The following is a 20,233-nucleotide window of genomic DNA, read 5'->3' as shown; positions in this document are numbered from 1 at the left end:
GATATGCATAATGTGAATTTAAATGCAAACACATTTATTTTCAGGTGTCAGCAAGGTGGGGTTTCTAGGTTTCCACAGATTTTTATAAGAAAATCTACTTTTAAGTTGAACTGAATCAACTCTTTTGACCTACCAAATTGTCTTGACAGTCATAGCAATGTAGTACCAACAAATCTAAATAAGTTTAACTTTCATATTTATGCTCTTATGCCTTCCTAAACAGATGTCATAAACAAGTATAAGAATAAAGCTGTTAAATCTCTTACATCATTCAAACTTCGTTTTGACGGCTTACTATCATTAATACTAATGAGCAACTTTACATCACATAATAAAGTCAGTTATGCACACATAATCTGAGGTATATAAGCAAGAAAAACCTCTGAAAATTTCTTTTTCATTTTCATAATCTGTGAGTTTGAGTTGCGAATTGAGGCAATTATTTAGATCATTTAGTATTAAAAATGTCTTTACCAGAAATATACCAATAATTAAAACAATTGGGGGCTAATTTGCTTAAATAACTTTTTTTCTCCACTCTTTTCTACTTTGGATATGCTGACAAATTCTAAGAGCACAAATTATCCAAAGCTAAGCAATTCGACAAAAAATATTAACGTGCATTTTAGTTGAAACTACACAAACGAGTCACTCAATGTTTGTTGAACGAAAATGTGTTTGAATTACCACGCTTGCTTTTAAAGAAGCTTTGAAAATGCTCAATGCAAAATTGAATTCCGATGATTGATTTCGAGTTTTTTTTTTTTAACTTTCACGTTACAGTAATTACCAATTTTTATTGCCGTTCTCTCAAAACACTTTTTTAAACTGTTCTGTCACGAGAGGAATGAATAGTCTTAAAACAGCATTTGTCTTCAAGGCCACAGGAGAATCCCTGACGGGTCCCCCGTCCCTCTTGTCAGGGCTCCCGCCTCCCCACCCCTCCGGGGGTTCCGGGGAGCTCGGCTCGCGCTTCGCCGGGGGAGGCAGGCCGAAGGCCGCGGCGCAGGTCTCGCGGGGAGTTCGATCTCGCTCCGGAGCGCGATCTGCAATTCCCGCCGCGGGCTCCGCGGGCTCTCCCGGGGCTGCGTGGCGCCGAACAGGACGGCCGCCCTCCTTTCGGTGTCGGCTTCTGCGTCCAGGACGCCGCGCCGGTACCCTGAGTGGAGCTGAGGGATCCGGAGAAGGGACGGTTTGAACGTTCGGGTCCCCGAGGGGCCGTTGAGGTGGGCGGGGAAGAGAGCTGTGTGCGGCAGTTCGTCCCTGGGCCGGCGAGCCTGAGGGGTCTGAGGGGTCTGAGGGGCTGACGGGCCGCGTCCCCGGAGTTCGCGCAGCGGTCGCGTGGGGGGCTTGCGGGCGCGCGGCCTCCCCCTTCCCGCGGCCCCGGAGCCGCCCCAAGCAGTGGGCGCCTCCGCGCGGCCGGAGGGCGGGGAGGGAACCGGGTGAGGGGAAGCGCCTAGGCCGCGAGGGTGGGGCTCGTGAGCGAACTTCGCGCTTCAAAACGGCTCCTCGAATCTGCGCGTGACGGGTAATACGAGTCCCGCCTCGGGCGTATTTTGTAACGCGGCTTGGCAGTCCTGTGGAAACCTCCACTTTTTAGATTTTTTGGTGGGAAATTCGTTAAGTGTAAATTAGCCCTCTTCCTTGTTTTTTTTTTTTTTACCTTGGTGTCGGTTAAGGACTTTCCTTAGGGATCTTGCTAAGGCGTAGTAGCACAAACGCTGAGAAATGAGAAAGGACATCCTCAGAGAGAATATTCATTTTAAAGGTCATATCCTCTAGAGAAGTCTTGGTGTCTGTGCACTCCAGAAATTCAACGAAATGTTGCAATACCACGTATGAAGGATTATGAGGCCCCTCCCCCCGCTCGCGCCCCCAGATGTTTCAGTCCTGCAGCGAGTTTCCGCAAGTTACTCACTAAGTGCCTTACTAGGGCTGTGCCCAGTCCTGGGCTGAAGGGGTCTCGCGCCTCCTCACTGCTTGCTCCCCCCACATTTTTCTGTAATAATGCCTGGTTAAAAAGGTTGTTACCGAACGAATATATGCTATTTTGTATATGACTTCAGAAAATCCTTAACAATTCTTTTTCTTTTTTTAAATACAGTATTCAAGATGAATGACAGCCTCTTTGTCAGTTTGGACAGACTTTTGCTAGAATTTGGTAGGTATAAAATGAAAAAGAAATAGGTAATTATTTGTATTATCATTTAACATTTTAACAATGAAGTCACAAAATAATTACTGTTTTTTTTTAGTTTTCCAGTATGAGCAAGATATAAGTACCAAAGGAGATATGATTCAACGAATTAATAGTAAGTCTTTTTGCATGATAAAGTTATTCTGTTTTTTAAATTTTTTATGGTATATAAGACAATAAACATCTGCCTTGTTTAGGATAACTTATAGTTGGCATTTTAACTTTTGTGCCAGTTCTATATAGTGACTAATACTAAGCTGTTTGCCCTAATTACAGCTTTTCAGTACTAAATTTCTGTATTCATCCTTCAATGATTTTGCATTGAAGAATTTTGCTTTAAGCAGACATAATGACTTAATTAAGCACAGTTGAAAATACGTTATTTTTCTCAAATAACAGGTTATTTCAAACGAGTGAATTTTTTGATTTTATTTCTTTTTAAATTTTTTTAAAGATTTTATTTATTTATTCATGAGAGACACAGAGATACAGGCAGAGGGAGAAGCAGGCTTCCTGCAAGACGCCGGATGCGGGACTCGAAGGCAGACACTCAATCGCTGAGCTACCTGGGCGTCCATTGATTTTATTTCTAAATTTATTTTTTTTGTAGTTTCAAGTTTTTATTTAAATTCCAGTTAGTCAACATGCAGTGTAATATTAGTTTAAGGTGTAGGATTTAGTGATTCATTACTTACATGCAACACTCAGTGTTCATCCCCAGCATCCTCCTTAATACCAATCACTGATTTAACCCATTTCCCCCACCTACCTCCCTCTAGCAAGCCTTGGTTCTCTATTGTTAAGAGTCTGTTTTGTGGTTTGCTTCTCTCTTTTTTTCCTGTGTGTTCATTTGTTTTGTTTCTTAAATTCTACATGTGAATGAAATCATAAAGTATTTGTTTTTCTCTGACTGACTTATTTTATTTAGGATAATACTCCCTAGCTGCATACGTGTCATTGCAAGTGGCAAGATTTCATTCTTTTTAATGGCTGAGTAATATTCCATTGCATATATACACCACATCTTTTTTTTTTTTTTAGGATTTATTTATTTATTTATTTTTTAAACTTTTATTTATTTATGATAGGCACACAGTGAGAGAGAGAGAGAGAGGCAGAGACACAGGCAGAGGGAGAAGCAGGCTCCATGCACCGGGAGCCCGATGTGGGATTCGATCCCGGGTCTCCAGGACCGCGCCCTGGGCCAAAGGCAGGTGCCAAACCGCTGTGCCACCCAGGGATCCCTAGGATTTATTTATTTATTTGAGAGACAGCATGAGTGAGAGGGTTAGAGGGAGAGGGAGAGAGAATCTCAAGCAGACTCCACACTGAGCATGGAGCTGTTTGGGGGGCTCAATCACACAACATGGACATCAAGACCTGAGGTGAAACCAAGAGTCAGATGCCCAACTGACTATATCCAGGTGCCCCTACACCATATCTTTATCCATTCATCAATGGATGGGCATTTGGGCTCTTTCCATAATTTGGCTATTGTTGATAATGTTGCTATAAACATCAGGGTGCATGTGCCCCTTCGAATTTTTTTTTTTTTTTAAGAAAGAGAATGTGCAGGGGCGAGGGGGTTGCAGAGTGAGAGAGAAAGAGAATCCTAAGCAAGCTCCACACCCAGCACAGAGCCTGACCCAGGACTCCATTTTACAACCCTGAGATTATGACCTGAGCCAAAACCAAGAGTTCATTGCTTAGCTGACAGCCACCCAGGCACCCCTCGAATCAGTATTTTTGTATCCTTTGGGAAAATAATTAGTAGTGCAATTGCTGGATCACAGAGTAGTTCTATTTTGAACTTTTTGACAAACCTCCTTACTGTTTTCCAGAGTGGCTGTACCAGTTTACGATCCCACAGCATTATAAGAATGTTCCCCTTTCTCCATATCCTTGCCAACATCTGTTGTTAATTTTAGCCATTCTGACAGGTATGAGGTGATCTCTCATTGTGGGTTTTTTTTTAATTTTTGTTTAAAGATTTATTTATTTATTCATAGAGACACACACAGAGAGAGAGAGAGGCAGAGACACAGGCAGAGGGAGAAGCAGGCACCATGCAGAGAGCCTGACCTGGGACTCATCCAGGGTCTCTAGGATTACGCCGTAGGCTGCAGGCGGTGCTAAACCGCTGCGCCACCAGGGCTGCCCTCATTGTGGTTTTGATTTGTATTTCCCTGATGATGAGTGATGTAGAACATCTTTTCATGTGACTATTAGCCATCTGTATGTCTTCTTTGGAAAAATGTCTGTTCATGTCTTCTGTTTATTTAACTAGATATTTTGTTTTTTGAGTGTTGAGTTTGATAAGTTCTTTATATATTTTTGGATCATTTAAGTGAATTTTAAAAATCTTTTTAGACATAGTTGGCTATTGTGGACATTGCTGCTATAAACATTGGGGTGCAGCTACCCCTTTGGATCACTATATTTGTATCTTTGTGGTAAGTACCTAGTAGCTATGGAAAGAAGTCAGATGTCCATTGATAGATGAATGCATAAAAAAGATGTGAGATATATGCATATATATGCATAAATATATATGTATATATATATGAATATTACTCAGCCACCAAAAAGGATGGAATTTACAATGATATGGATGGAAGTGGAGGGTATTATGCTGAGTGAAATAAGGCAGTTGGACAAAGACAATTATATGGTTTCACTCATATGTGGAATTTAGGAAGCAAAAGAGATGATCATAGGGGAAGAGAGGGAAAAAATATGAAATTAGAGAGGGAGGAAAACTATAAGAGATTCTTAAGAATAGGAAACAAACTGAGGGTTGCTAGAGGAGAGGTGGCTGGGGAGTTGGATAACTGGATGATGGTCGTTTAGGAGGGTACAAACATGGACGAATAACAACTCTACTTCTGAAACTAATGATACAGTATATGTTAACTAATTGAATTTAAATAAGTGAATAAAAATAAATCTTTTAGATGTCATTATTAATTTCTTAACAGTTCTGAAAATGTAGAATTTGGTTAACATTCTGCAACAAAAAAGAATGTAGTGTTAAGGCTTTATTTTAATCTTTAAGAAATTGCATTTTTGTATTTATTCCCTAGTAACAAAGAAATAAGTGAGTTGAAGGTGCATTTAATAATTAGTTGACATGGAATCAATGAAGACAAATTTTATATTTGTCAAAACCAAGATCAGCTAAATGAGACTAAACATTTACATGAACTCATACTGTCATAAGATGCCATTGATCTTAGATGTCACTTAATCTAGCTCTCTTATGTTAAAGATAAGGAACAGGGACATTTCTTTCTTTTTTAAGTTTTTATTTAAATTCCAGTCAGTTAATTTCTAGTATACTATTAGTTTCAGATGTACTTCTCTTCTGTCCCAAACACAAATCCTTTGCTTCTGGATCTAGGAGCAAGCCTGGTTCTGGTTCTGTGCTTTTTAGTATTGGGTCTTCCCATCTCAGTCCTCATTTCTTCTCCTTTCTCTAATTCTCCTCCTTTTAGGTCAGTTGCTATACCCCTTTTTCCTCTGTATTTGTTAATTTTGAGTTTATGATTTCTACCTTAAGAAAATAAACATTTCTCCTTTCCAGAATGCTTTGAAGATATTAAAGAAAACAAGGCAACTATTTGTAAGATACATGAAACTATAAATACAACAGATGAGGAAATTGGTCATTACTGTAAACATAGTAAGGAGATCAAAGACAACTGTAGTAAGTGAGTATTTGAAAGAAAGTAACTTTCAGTAATTGTTAGTAGGTTTTTAAAAAAGATTTTATTTATTTATTCATGAGAGACACACAGAGAGAGGCAGAGACACAGGCAGTGGGAGAAGCAGGCTCTATGCAGGAAGCCCGATGTGGGCCTTGATCCTAGGACTCTGGGATCATGCCCTGAGTCAAAGGCAGACGCTTAACCACTGAGCCACCCAGGTGTCCCTGTCACTAGATTCTTTATTCAAGGTTTCTGTTATTTATAATTTATATCATTTATAATTGAAGACATTGTTGCTTTAAAGTAGTGTTTTGTACTATTAAATAATCAGGTCTTAAATTGCTTCGCTACATGCTTTGGTAAAAAGGGATCATAGGAAAATCAAAAGAAAAGTAGAAGTGCTGTAAGATCTCTCTAATTAATACAGCTCCAACTCCAGAATTCTACAGAATTTTGAACCATATAGGCTCAGTATATAAAGTTCCTATTAATTAGGTCAGTACAGTTGAAATGATTTCTGTCTTTGAGTTTTTAAGATCATTATCTAGGGGAATCTAGACTCAAATAAGTTCCTTTTCAAAGTAAAAATATTCAGTATGTTAAGAATTCTTTCAACATGGCTTCAGGTTCTGGAACATAGTAGTTAAATTTATTATAAGACATAAACATTTTGAAACAGAGGCTTAACTAATGGAACTTTATTGTATATTAAGAAAATAAAATGTGTTAGTTTTCTGTGCTTTATGTAGACCGTTATCTTTGTATTAACTACTATACTTTAGAATCATATTTGTTTTAAAAATATTTATTCAAAATTTTAATGTCTTTTTTGATTTTCCCTTTTATAAAGATAATACATACCTAGAATAAAAATTTAAAAACTATATAAATGTGTAGAGTAAAAAGTTATTTTCTGCCTGCAGTTCCCACCTCAACCCTGTCTTCTTCCCTATAGGTAATCATTTTTAATGGCTCTGGCTATCTTTTCAGACATTTTTCAATAAAAATTCAATGTCATTATTAAATAAACTATGTGTACATCTATCTATGTATTTCTTTTTACAAAATGGGATCATACTGTACTTACTATTTAAAAAATCAACATTATGTTCTGTAAATGATACTATACATGTAATGATTATGTATAGATTTCAATCTTTAACAACTCCATAGGATATAGTCTTGGTTTATTTTAAATTTAATCATTCTCCTATTATAGACAGTTAGGTTTCCAGTTTTTCCCTCTTATGAACAACCTGTACAGGTATCCTTCCACATTTATAGACCTGTTGCTGTATAATGAGTCTAGAAGTGTGGTTGTTAGATCAGAGAGTATGCATATTTAAACATTTGATAGATAATGCCAAACTTCTCTCCACAAAAGGATTATATTAATTCATACTTTGGCCAACAGTGTATGAGCGTTCCTGTTTCCTCATGCCCTTGCCAACACTGGAATTATGTTTATTTTTTAATTTTTTTTATTTTTTAAAGATTTTATTTATTTATTCAAGAGAGACACACACACACAGAGAGGCAGAGATACAGGCAGAGGGAGAAGCAGGCTCCATGCAGGGAGCCTGACATGGGACTTGATCCCGGGACTCCAGGATCACACCCTGGGCTGAAGGCAGGTGCCAAACCGCTGAGCCACCCAGGGATCCCCTGGAATTATGTTTAAATTATTTGCCAATCTGATCAACAAAACATATTGTTGAACTTTCTCTTTTATTTTGATTTAAGCTTTATTGTAGGACATTTTACCAGTGGTTTCCCTCAACTAGCTGCAGTGGTCGTGGGAAAAATAGTTTCCTTTTAGAACCTGCTGTGTCCAAGATATAATGTACTTCATACGTTTAATCTCTGCTGGGTTCTGAGGACAATTTTTTTTAAAAAGGTTTTATTTATTTATTCATAGAGACAGAGAGAGGCAGAGACACAGGCAGAGGGAGAAGCAGGCATCATACAGAGAGCCTGACGTGGGGACTCGATCCAGGGTCTCCAGGATCACGCCCTGGGCTGCAGGCGGCGCTAAACCGCTGCGCCACTGGGGCTGCCCGGTTCTGAGGACAATTAGTAGGATTTTAATACCATGATATACCTCTAATTCATGATTTCAGCATACTGGTTAAGAGATATAAATGTGGAATATGAATTCATAAAAGTACTAGAAGAAATATAAGTGGCTGTATAATCTCGGAGAGTAGAAGGCCTTTGTAAGTGTAACATCAAAAGTAGAAAATAGGGAGATCCCTGGGTGGCTCAGTGGTTTAGCTCCTGCCTTTGGCCCAGGGCGTGATCCTGAAGTCCCGGGATTGAGTCCCGCGTTGGGCTCCCTGCATGGAGCCTGCTTCTCCCTCTGCCTCTCTCTCTCTCTATGTCTATCGTGAATAAATAAATGAAATCTTTTTTAAAAAAGTAGAAAATAAAAGGAAACAATGGATAAATATGATTACACACAAATTAAAAAGAGAAATGCCCTCAAATGATACAAAAGGCAAAAGGATAGGGTAGGAAAAGTATCAAGTAAGTGCTAATTTTTAAAAATACAAAGTACTTGTGGAAAATAAGTAAATACCAAAATGAAGAAACATATGTCTAATAAATATGTGAACAAATGCGCAATCTTACTGTTAATCAGACATCCAAATTAAAGCAACAATAAAATGCTATTTTTTTTGCCTTTAAGTTTTGCAGAAATTTAAAGAAACACAATATCCTGTGTTGACCAGGGAATAAGAAAATCACTTCTCTTGTACACTATAGTAATGTACACTGGTATAAACCTTTTAGATGACCCATCAGTGTATTTTTAAAAAGCTTTAAAAATAAGCCTGACTTTTGATTAAAAGTTTCCATTTCTGAGAATTTTTCATAAGGAAATAATTAGGCACAATACTGTACAATAAGGTGTTTATTTCAAACTTTTTAAAGATTTTATTTATTTACTCATGAGAGAACAGAGAGAGGCAGAGACATAGGTAGAGGGAGAAGCAGCCTCCCCATGGGGAGCTTGATTCAGAACTTGATCCCAGGACTCTGGATCACGCCCTGAGCCAAAGGCAGACGCTCAGTCACTGAGCCACACAGGCATCCCTATTTCAACCTTTTTTTATGATGGGAAAACATTGGAAAGATCTAATGTTCAACATTAGGTGATGGGTTAAATGAATTTTGGTATATGCATATGAATTAACAGTAGGTAGCCAATAAAATTATAAGTGTATATTTATTGATATGGAAAGATGTTAACTTTCTATTAATATGGAAAGATGTGTATTACGAAGTAAGCAAAGCAATGAAACAGCATTCATAGTATGAGCCCAATTAACTAATTGTATATATATAGTAGAAATAATCTAGGAATATGTATGTCAAAATGCTTACAGGAAATACCTTTTTAAGGAACATGTATTTCTTATGGAATTTTTAAAATACTCAGAATATGTGTAATGTATAACCTTTGACCTTATTCCATTTTGGGGAAATGATTTCTAAGGAAATGATTGGAAATTCAGACAAACATGTAAATAAAAGTTCTATTTATAATAGAAAGACAGATAAAGCAAAAATGGCCAACAAAGTGGGAATAGTTAGAACAGTTATGGAACATGATGTATTTATTAACAGTGAATTCTTAGTGACAAGGAAAATGTGTATAATTTAAAGGGTGATAAAGGAGCATACGTTGTTATGTATATGAATATCATCTCAAAGATGTAAAATATAGGGATGCCTGAGTGGCACAGTCAGTTAAGCCTCTGACTGTTGGTTTTGGCTCAGCTTGTGATAGGGTGGTGAGATCCAGCCCTGCATAGGACTCCACACTCAGCGGAGAGTCTGCTTGAGACTCTCTCCCTTTGCCCCTTTCCCCACTATTCTCTCTCTCTCAAAGATATAAATAAGTCTTTAAAAAAAGATAATAAATATATACTTTATAATAATTTGGAAATAATTTAAACAATGATAGTAATTATTCAGTGTTGAGAATAATGGATAATGGTTATTTTCTTACATATACTTTTCTGTGCTTCCAGAGTGGGCATGTGATTGTTTTGAATCTGAAAAGAATATTAAGACATTAGAAAAAAGAGAGAAAATAGTTGAACAACACTTAGAATGGAAGCTGACATGGTGTATGCAAATTTTAGATTTTTCCATACTGGTAACATTTTTTAAGTCTTGTAATAAGACAAAAAATATATAAGATAGCTATTCATTTTATTCTTAGCCTCTGCTTTTATAAATTATTTTGGTCTAGTTTCTTTCTTTCTAGTTCAGGAGGGTATAGCAACCTGACTAAGTTTCAAAAGAAAAAAAAAAAGCTTCTCTTTAACCCCTGTTCTTTGAATCCTTAACTCCAAAAGAATTTCTTAGCCAAGATCTTAGAAGTATGATGAGAAGAGAAGCCCGATGGTGGAGTGTTGCACAGTATCTTCTAGAAATGCTGGAGCAATACACAGTCCAGCCATGTAACATTTGCTCCTGCCTTAGTCATGGTTCCACAATGGGTTTTATGTAAAAATTAATGGATATTTTTCCTTGAGTGTATTATGATTGCCTGAATGATGGTAGTGGTGGTGATGGGGGGTAGGAATATTTTTTTGATATAAGCTTATTTTCTCTAGGAAGAGAAAGATTCATTTATTTCTAAATGGTTAAATTCATTTTTATTATCTCTTACAACTTATCATTCTGAGATTCTAATTACATTATTTTTTTTTTCCATAGCTGGAAGCCAACATGTGATGTTTTTCATAAGCATGAAGACTATATGCAGGACCAATTTGCTGTTTATCAAGAAACTATTGAAAAAGACAAGTACAATACATATATTAAGTTATCAGTTCTATAATTTAGTACTGATAGGATATGCTTAGTAAAAATGTTGCTTAAAAAAATGCAGAAACTTTGTATATTAGGAGAGGTTCTTTTTGTTTTTGTTTCTAAGTAAACACAGTGCTTTGGACTCTTTGGGTGCCATTGGAGGCCTACTTATTTGTTATAAAGTTCTACCAAACTCTGAATATGTTTAGATGTGTCCTTAGAAAAAAACAATTTATCAGTAGCAATTATTATACAAGAGTGCTTTGATTAATGGTTTTTATAATTGAATTGTTAGAGGTAAACATCTGGGGGAATAGTTAGCTATAGAATTAGCTTATGAAAAATTTGGAGTATTGACTTTTGAAGGGGATTCTATATGAAACTTCTTTTTTTCAGAGAGCTTATGTAGTGGGGTGTTATATTCTAATGTAGAGACCCGTTGTATAGGTTTATTTTAATAATGTATAAAATAACCTCATTTTGAGGACTAAATATAATTAGTGAATATAATGGAACAAGGTGAGAGACTTTGAACACATATATAGCATTATAATTTCACTTAATTTAAAAATTTAAGTGTTTTCATTTTTAATATAATTGGACAAGAGCATAGTTTTATATACACACACACACACACACACACACACACACACATATATATATATAAGAGAGAGAGAGAGAGAGAGCACAAGCAGGATGAGGGACAGAGGGATAAGCAGACTCCCTGCTGAGTGGGGAGCCCCATGTGGGATCCAGTCCTGGGATCATGACCTGAGCCAAAGGCAGATGCTTAACCAACTGAGCTACACAGGTGCCCTGATTTTTTAATATTTTTTATATTTTTGTTATCTTTTTATACTTTATTTTTATTTTTTACTACTTTTCCTCCCAGCTTTATTGAAATATAACTGACATAACATTGTTTAAGTTTGAGAGGTACAAACATGATGGTTTGATACATGTATATAATTTAAACTGTCACAATAAGGTTAGGAAGGTAGCACATCTGTCACCTTGTATAAGTACTATTTTTTTTGTAGTAAGAACATTTAAGATTTACTCTTAGTAATTTTTAAATATATAATGCAGTATTGTTATATTTACCATACCGTATATTAAATCCCCAGAACTTAATTCACCTTATAACTGGAAGTTTGCATCCTTTGAGTAACACCTCCTTATTTCCTCTACTCCTGGCCCCTGGCAGCCACCATTCTACTCTTTGTTTCTATGATTTGGCTTTTTAAAAATTTTACATATGAGTAGGATCATACCATATTTGTTTTTCTCTTATTTAGTCAGCTTAGTACTCTCAAGGTCCATCCATGGTGTTGAAGATGGGAGCAGTTCTATTTTATGACTGGATAATATTCCATTGCATGCATAAGATTCATTTTATTATTATTATTTTTTAAAGGGTTGAAACTCAGTGCCCAATGTGAGGCTTGAACTCATGATTGTGAAATTGAGTCACATGTTCTCCTGACTGACCCAGCCCAGGTGTCCCTATATACACATTAAAAAAAGTTATTACTGAAGAATAATTGATGTACAATGTTATACTATTTTCTGGTAATACAACTTAATGATTTGACAATATTTTTAAAAGATTTCTTTATTTAGCTTAGAGAGCACTCACAAGCAGGGAGAGGGGCAAAGTGAGAGGGGGAGAGAGAATTTCAAGCAGATTTCCTGCTAAGTGTGGAGGTCGATGTAGGGCTTGGGATCCCATAACCCCAGAGATCATGACCTGAGCCAAAACCAAGAGTTGGACACTTACCTCACTGAGCCACCCAGGTACCTTCTCATTTATTTTATGACTGGAAGTTTAAACCTCTTAATCTCTTTCATGTATTCCACCTCCCCTGCTGCCCCTATCCTGGCAACCACTAGTTTTTTTTTCTGTATTTAAGAGTCTGGCTTTTTGTTTTGTTTGTTTTTAGATTTCACATGTAAGTGAAATAATGTATTTTCCTTTCTCTCTGTGACTTATTCCACTCACATTAGTACCCTTTAGGTTCATCTATGTTGTTGCAAATGACAAGACCTTATTCTTTTTGTGGCTGAGTAATATTCCATTTCATATATATATATGGATGATATATATATCATCTATAGTATGTGTGTGTGTGTGTGTGTGTGTATATATATCTCACTTCTTTATCCATTCATCTGTTGATGGACACTTGGGTTGCTTGCATATCTTATCTTGGCTATTGTTAAACAATTCAACTGTAAACATACGGGTGCATGTGTATTTTTGAATTAGTAGTTTTATTTTTTTGGATGAATACCCAGTAGTAGAATTACTGGATCATAGAGTATTTTGGGATCATTTCTATTTTTAATTTTTTGAGGAATCTCCATACTATTTTCTATAGGGTTGCACCAATGTACATTGCCACCAATAAGTGCACACGGATTCTTTTTTTTCCACATCCTTACCAATAATTATTATGTCTTGTCTTTTTGTTACTAGTCATTCTGACAGGTGTAAGGTGACATCTCATTGTGGTTTTGATTTGCATTTCTCTGATGGTTAGTGATGTTGATCATCTTTTCATGAACTTTTTGATCATTTGTATGTCTTTGGAAAAATGTTCAGATCCTCTGCCCATTTTAAATATGAATTAGCCTTTTGCTATTAACTTATATGAGTTTATTATATATTGATCCATGAACACAGAATATCTTTCCATTTATTTGTGTCTTCTTCAATTTCTTCAATCAATGTCTTACAGTTTTTAGTGAACAGATCTTTCACCTCCTGGATTTAATTTACTAAGTATTTGATTATTTTTGATGCTATTAGAAATGGAACTGTTTTATTTTCTTTCAGATAGTTCATTGTTAGTGTATAGTGATTTTTGTATGTTGATTTTGTAGTGTGAAATTTTACTGAATTTGTTGATTAGTTCTAACAGTTTTTTGGGTGGAGTTTTTTATGTGTAAGATCATGTCATTTTGCAAACAGAGACCATTTTACTTCTTCCTTTCCTACTTGGATGACTTTTTTTCTTTTTCTTGACTAATTGCTGTAGTTAAGATTTCCAGTACTGCACTCCTATTTGATTAGGAGTGGTGGGAGTGGCACCCTTGTCTTATTGGTGTTTTTGGAGGAAAAGCGTTTAGTTCTTCAGAATTGACTGTGATGTTAGTTATGGAATTGTCATACATGGCCTTTATTATGTTGAAGTATGTTCCTTCTGTACCCAATTTGTTGAGATTTTTTATCATGAAAGGGTGTTGAGTTTTGCCAGATGCTTTTTCTGTATCTATTGAGTGGATCATATGAGTTTATCCTTTATTCTATTAACGTGGAATATCATGTTTATTGACTTGTGTATGTTGAACCATTCTTGCAACCATGGATAAATCCCACTTTGTCATTGTGTATGATCCTTTTAATGTGCTGTTGAGTTTGGTTTGCTAGTATTTTGTTGAGAATTTTTTCATCTATATTCCTCAGGAATATTGGCCTGTATTTTTCTTTTCTTGTGGTGTTCTCATTTGGCCTTGGTATCAATGTAATGCTGGCTTCATAAAATGAATTGGAGGGTGTTGCCTCCTCTTCAACTTTTTGGAAGAGTTTGAGAAGTCTCTTATGATCCTTTGTATTTCTGTGGTGTCGGTTATATAATTCTTTGTATTTCTATGGTGTAATAGTTCCTCTTTCATTTATAATTTTGCTTATTTGAGTCCCTCTCTCTTTTTTCTTGGTTAGTCTAGCTAAGGGTTTGCAAATGTGTTAATCTTTTCAAAAACCCAACTCTTTCTATCATTGATTTTTTTCTGTTGTCTTCCTCTTCCCTATTTCATTTATTTCTGCTCTAATCTGTGTTACTTCTTTCCTTCTGCCATCTTCAGGCTTAGATTGTTCTTCCTTTTCTAATTCCTTGAGGTATAAAGTTAGTTTGTTTATTTGAGGTCTTTCTTTTTTCTTTTCTTTTCCTTTTTTTTTTTTTTTTAAGATTTTACTCATTTATTCTTGAGAGACACACAGAGAGAAGCAGAAACATAGGCAGAGGGAGAAGCAGGCTTTCTGCAGGGAGCCTGATGTGGGACTCGATCCCTGAACCTGGGATCACGCTCTGACCAAAGGCAGACGTTCAACCACTGAGCCACCCAGGCATCCCAGGTCTTTCTTTTTTCTTAATGTAAGCATTTATTGCTATAAATTTCCCTTTTAGACCAACTTTTGCTGCATCCCCTAGGTTCTGATGTATTGCATTTTCATTTTCGTTTGTCTCAAGATACTTTTGATTTCTTCTTTGACCCAGCACTGATTGGGAGTGTCTTGATTAATTTCCACATATTTGTGAATTTTTCATTTTCCTTCTGCTGTTGATTTGTAGTCCTATATCATTATGGTCAGAAAAGATACTTGATATTATTTCAGTCTCCTTAAGTTTATTAAGGTGGCTTTGTGACCCAAGATATGATCTCTCCTAGAGAATATCCCATGTGTGCTTAAGAGGAATATATGTTTTGGTGTTGTTAGATGGAATGTTAGATTGAATGTTTTATATGTGATTGTTAGGTCTATTTTGTCTATAGTGTTGTTATTCAGATATACTGTTTCCTTACTCTGTCTGGATGATCTTCTCAGTATTGAAAATGGGGTATTGAAGTCCTTGACCATTATTGTTCTTATCTTCAGTTATGTTAATGTTATGTTATGTTAATATTTGTTTTAAATATTCAAGTGCTTTAGTGTTGGGTTGTGCATATATTTTCAATTGTTATATCTTACTGGTGAATGATCTTTTTATCATTTTATAGAGATTTTCTTTGTCTTATGATTGATTTTGACTAATGTCTCTTTTACCTGGCATAAGTATAACCACTTATTCTCTCCTTTGGTTGTCATTTGCATGAAATATCTTTTTCCATTCCTTCACTTTCAGCCTTTGTGTGTCCTTAAAGCTAAAGTGAATTTCTCATAGATGGCATATTGTTAGATCTTGTTTTTTATTTTATTTTTTTAAAAAATTTATTTATTTTTAATATTTTATTTTATTTACTTCTTTTATTTTTAAAATTTATTTATTTGACACACACAGAGAGAGAACACAAGCAGGGGGAGCAGCAGGCAGAAGGAGAGGGAGAAGCAGGCTTCCTGCTGAGCAGAGAGCCCAATGTGGAACTTGATCCCAGGATGCTGGGATCATGACCTGAGCCAAGGCAGAGGCTTAACCAACTCAGTCACCCAGGCACCTTCAATCTTGTTTTTTAAATCCATTAAGCTCTGTACCTTTTGAATTTAGTCTGCTTATGTTTAAAGTAATTGTTTTTTAGAAGATGTATTATTTGAGAGAGAGAGTGTGAGAATGTGAGACTTTGGGGCAGAGGGAGGGGCAAAGGGAGAGAATCTCAAGTAGACTCCATGCTGAGCATGGAGCTTGATGTGGGGCTTGATCCCACATAACCTGAGATCATAACCTGAGCTGAAATCAAGAGTTGGGCACTCAACCAGCTGACCCACCTAGGTACCCCTAAAGTAATTATTGATAAATAATTATTATTGCCATTTAGTTAATAGTTTTCTAAATTTTTAAAATGGTTTCTGTCTTCCTCTCTTGTTATCTTTCTTTGTGATTTGTTTTTCATAGTGGTATGCTTTAATTCCTTTCTCTTTATCTTTTGTGTATCTACTATAGGTTTGTTCTCTGTGGTTACTATGATGCTAACATAAAACATTTACAAATGTAACACTATTTTAAGCTGATACAACTTACCTTCAATGCATATAAAGACTCTACACTTTCACTTCCCCTCCCCAAATTTTATACTACTTACGTCTTTATTTTTTTAAAGAATAGGGGTTATATAGGTGGTTTATTAATTAATTAATTAATTAATTAAAAAGTTCCTTTTATTGTTTAATACATTTTTAAAGGTAATCTCTACCTCCAACATGGGGCTCAAACTCAGGATCCCAAGATCAAGAGTCAGACACTCCACTCACTGAACCAGCCAGGCGCCCCACTTTATATCTTTTATACTGTGTATCCATTAATAAATTATTGTAACTATATCTATTTTTTAATATTATTGTTTTTTAGCTTATATACTAGAGATAAAAGTGATTTGCAAGTCATTAATACAGTAGTATAGTATTCTGAGTTTGACTATATGTTCACTTTTACCAGTGAATTTTATACTTTTATGTGTTTTCATGTGGCCTTTGTCATTTCAACTTGAAAAATTCCTTTAAAAATTTCCTGTAAGGCAGCTCAAGTGGTAATGAATTCTCTGAGCTTTTGTCTGTCTGGAGATGTCCTTATTTCTCTTTCTTGAAAAATGATTATTTGAGTTCTTTGGAGGTAAATAGTAGATCCCTATTCCTTTGGGGTTAGTTACTAAAGCTTTATTACTTTCCTGAGTGGTTTCATATTTTCCTGGTATTTTGTGATCTGTGTAGCTTTGCATTAGTGTCTTTATACTTGAATGAACAAAAAGCTCTTTCAGTCTTTACAGATTGGTTTTGGCAGGTAAAGACCTTTTCCTGTTGGTTTCTTAGACTGATGAGATTATCCCTAGACTTGCAGTCATGCTGAGTTAGAGTTGGTTTTGAGGCAGTCACTTTGTCTACATTGGGATCCATGGTTGGTGTGCTTATTATGAGGGACTCAGGCAGGTATGATCCTTCCTGGTCCCTGGGTGAGTGTAACTGCTTCCAGTACTTCATTAAGTTGGATAGCACTTGGGACAAAGGTCTGCTTCAGGTTCCACAGTTGATCCCCAGTCAGCAGGACTCATATGGCTCCCACTAAGAACCTGGTAGAGCTCTTGCCTGATCACTGGATGGATCTGCGGGTGGTCAGAACTGGCTCTAAACTGTGGCCAGGAAGGGCTAGAACTGAGCCTCAGAGATGTTTCAGGTTCTACAACGAAGACTGAGGTCGGTAGTCCTGGTTCTGAAGGCACAGATGGGCATGTCTGCCACCAGTTCCCTGGGTAGGCTGGAGTATTCCCTGACTGTATTTGGGGGACTGGAGCCAAGTATAGGGCCCTTTTAGGATCTCCAGGGGTACATATAGGAGTACCTATTTCTGGGTTCTAAGGCTGGCAGTTCTGCTGGTGGCTTTTAGCTATGAGGGACCTGGAGTATACCCAAGTATATGGTTCTTTAGAATCTATTAGGGTGCAGATAGGAGTGTCTCCCACTGGGAACTAGTTTCTCAGTACTGCTGGCAAACTGTGGCTCTGAGGGGGTTGGAACCAAGTATAAGGCGCTTTCAGGATCTTCAGCGGCACAGATAGGAGTGTCTCCTGCTGGGTCTCTGTGCCAGCAGGATTCTTTGGTGACTGTGGCTGGATTGGGCTGGACCCCAGTTACAGGGCCATTTCTGAATCTATGGTCTGAATGAGTTTGGCAGGCTAACCTCCAGGGGCTCCCAGATTGCAGCCACAGGGACTGGAGCTGGTTCATGGGTCACTTCAGGATCTATAGCTGGACCAGAGTATGTATGCCTATTAACTGACACATGGATAGGCATGACTTCTTCTGGGTCCTTTAGTGAATGGTGCTAGTAATAGACCCAGAACCAAATGGGGCTGTAGCTAAGTTCTCAGGGGGTATTAAACTATTTCCAGGTCTGTAGCCAGGACCACAGTCAGTGAGTTAGCCACCAGGATGTGAGCCTGCTTTCTCAAAATGACTCTCCTTAGTGTTGGACTACACTAGGGCTTCAGTCTTCTATCTGGATCCAAAAGCTCCCCCCCCCCACTTTTGTCCATGGATGGATGTTAAATAATTATTTTTGATGTGCAGTACATGAGGGATGTTTTATTCTGTCATTTTGCTGACATCACTCCAGTTTTTTGTATTTTAATTAAAAACAAACATGTAAAATCTAGACTACAATGCCCTTTATATTTAAAAATGAGTCTTAAGAGAAGGTAGGGACTAAAGTAATAGTAATGAATTTCATATAATTTTGATGTGTCATGAAATATTATGATGACTTTTTCAATAATTTGAAAGTCCCACTTAAGACTTGTGCCCAAATAGGTGACCGCCTATCTCTACCTGAGTTGGACTGGAGGAGTGCCTCCAAACTGCTGTAATTTTCTTCTTGTTTCCCCTAATCTTCCATTCTAGACATTCATGAAGACTAGTATTGTTGGTAACAGATGAGATAGTCACGGTTCTTCCTGAATCATGACTTGGCTCTGCTGGTGTCTGCTAAAGTCCCTGTATGGAGCGTATAAGAAAGTGGGCATGAATATAGAAACTGGTGACTCAGACTCAGTTTTCTAATAGGTATTTCCTTCTTCCCTGGACCAATTCCCCAAGAAGTGAGGGATTAATTAGCAAATACACATTTAGAGGAATAGGAGTTTGTTTTGGGCTCAACTGCTTTATTTTGAAAAGGAGACAGAGTTATTAAGTTAAAAGTTTTTCATATATTAAGAAATCAAAACGTTCAGAAGATTCAGATCTGCTGACCAGTACAATGTTGTTATCCTTATTTTTTTCCCTCAGTATACAAGCATTTATGAAAACTATTCTTGTTTTCTCATCTACTAAGATGAGATCATCATTTTAGTATCTTTAAATAAATTTCCCCCATATAGTATGTCTTGATTTAGAAAACTTATAGAATTATTAGGAGCATAAGGACTATATATATTTTTAGAAAATTTTCAATGAGTAGTTCTTAAAACTAAGTATTTGACAAAAATTGAGTAAAAGGATCTAATAATATATTTGCTATAATGAACCTGGATTGAACGTTCTCATTGTTGTAGATTAGGATTGGCAAACTTATTTTTAAAATAAAAGGCCAGATAGTAAATATTTAATAATTTTAGGCTACTTGTTATATAGTCTCTGTTGATACTTAACCCGCTGTTGTAATGCAAGGACAACTTTAGATAATATGTAAATGAATGTGTTCTAATAAAACTTTTATTTGTGGATATTATAGCTTGAATTTCATATAATTTTGATGTGTCATGAAATATTATGATGACTTTTTCAATAATTTTAAAATTCAAAGATTATTTTTAGCTCACGGGCCATACAAAGGTGGCAGGTTAGATTTGGCCCGTAGGTGAGGATTAGCAAAAAAATGAGATGGAAGAATTAATATCCTTTTGCAAGAATTAACTCTGCCACTCAAGACTTGTGCCCAAATAGGTGACCACCTATCTCTATGTGAGTTGGACTGGAGGAGTGCCTCCAAACTGCTGTAATTTTCTTCATAAAATAATTAATGGAGTGTGTAATAATGATTATGAACCCAGAGTTCTAATACATAAAACATGATCTTCTGTTAAAATGCCAGCTTAGAGAATTGAAGACTTAAAAGGCATAGTTATAGAGATAGCTGAACTGAGGAGAGTAGAAACTGAAAACTCCAGGAGGATAGAGATCAGGAAGTCATTGGAAGAACCATGTTCTCATTGTAGTTCTAATTTGTGTTTCCCTGATGATGAGTAATGTTGAGCATCTTTTCATGTATCTGTTGGCTCTCTGTATATCTTCTTTGGA

At 36.5% G+C, this 20,233-nt stretch overlaps 1 protein-coding gene across 6 annotated transcripts in view; it reads left to right on the top strand.

The window, feature by feature from the left end:
- Nucleotides 1–1,038: 1,038 nt before the first annotated feature.
- Nucleotides 1,039–20,233, top strand: part of C8H14orf39 (chromosome 8 C14orf39 homolog) — a 55,487-nt gene continuing 36,292 nt past the window's right edge. For 2 of the 6 annotated variants that reach the window (XM_038544869.1, XM_038544865.1), the window contains exons 1-5: nt 1,039–1,226; nt 2,105–2,161; nt 2,256–2,312; nt 5,781–5,907; nt 10,636–10,725. In XM_038544869.1, the coding sequence (XP_038400797.1) occupies nt 2,113–2,161; nt 2,256–2,312; nt 5,781–5,907; nt 10,636–10,725 (323 nt within the window). In that variant the 5' untranslated portion in view covers nt 1,039–1,226; nt 2,105–2,112. Of the gene's footprint in view, nt 1,227–1,473; nt 1,609–2,104; nt 2,162–2,255; nt 2,313–5,780; nt 5,908–10,635; nt 10,726–20,233 lie in introns of those variants that run through there. The other 4 variants (XM_038544866.1, XM_038544868.1, XM_038544867.1 and 1 more) reach the window with 4 other exon arrangements.

This window comes from Canis lupus, chromosome 8, assembly GCF_011100685.1.
Source record: "Canis lupus familiaris isolate Mischka breed German Shepherd chromosome 8, alternate assembly UU_Cfam_GSD_1.0, whole genome shotgun sequence".
Classification (NCBI taxonomy): Eukaryota; Metazoa; Chordata; class Mammalia; order Carnivora; family Canidae; genus Canis; species Canis lupus.
Note: the sequence above shows the minus strand (reverse complement) of the source record. Positions and strands in the feature narration are given on the sequence as shown.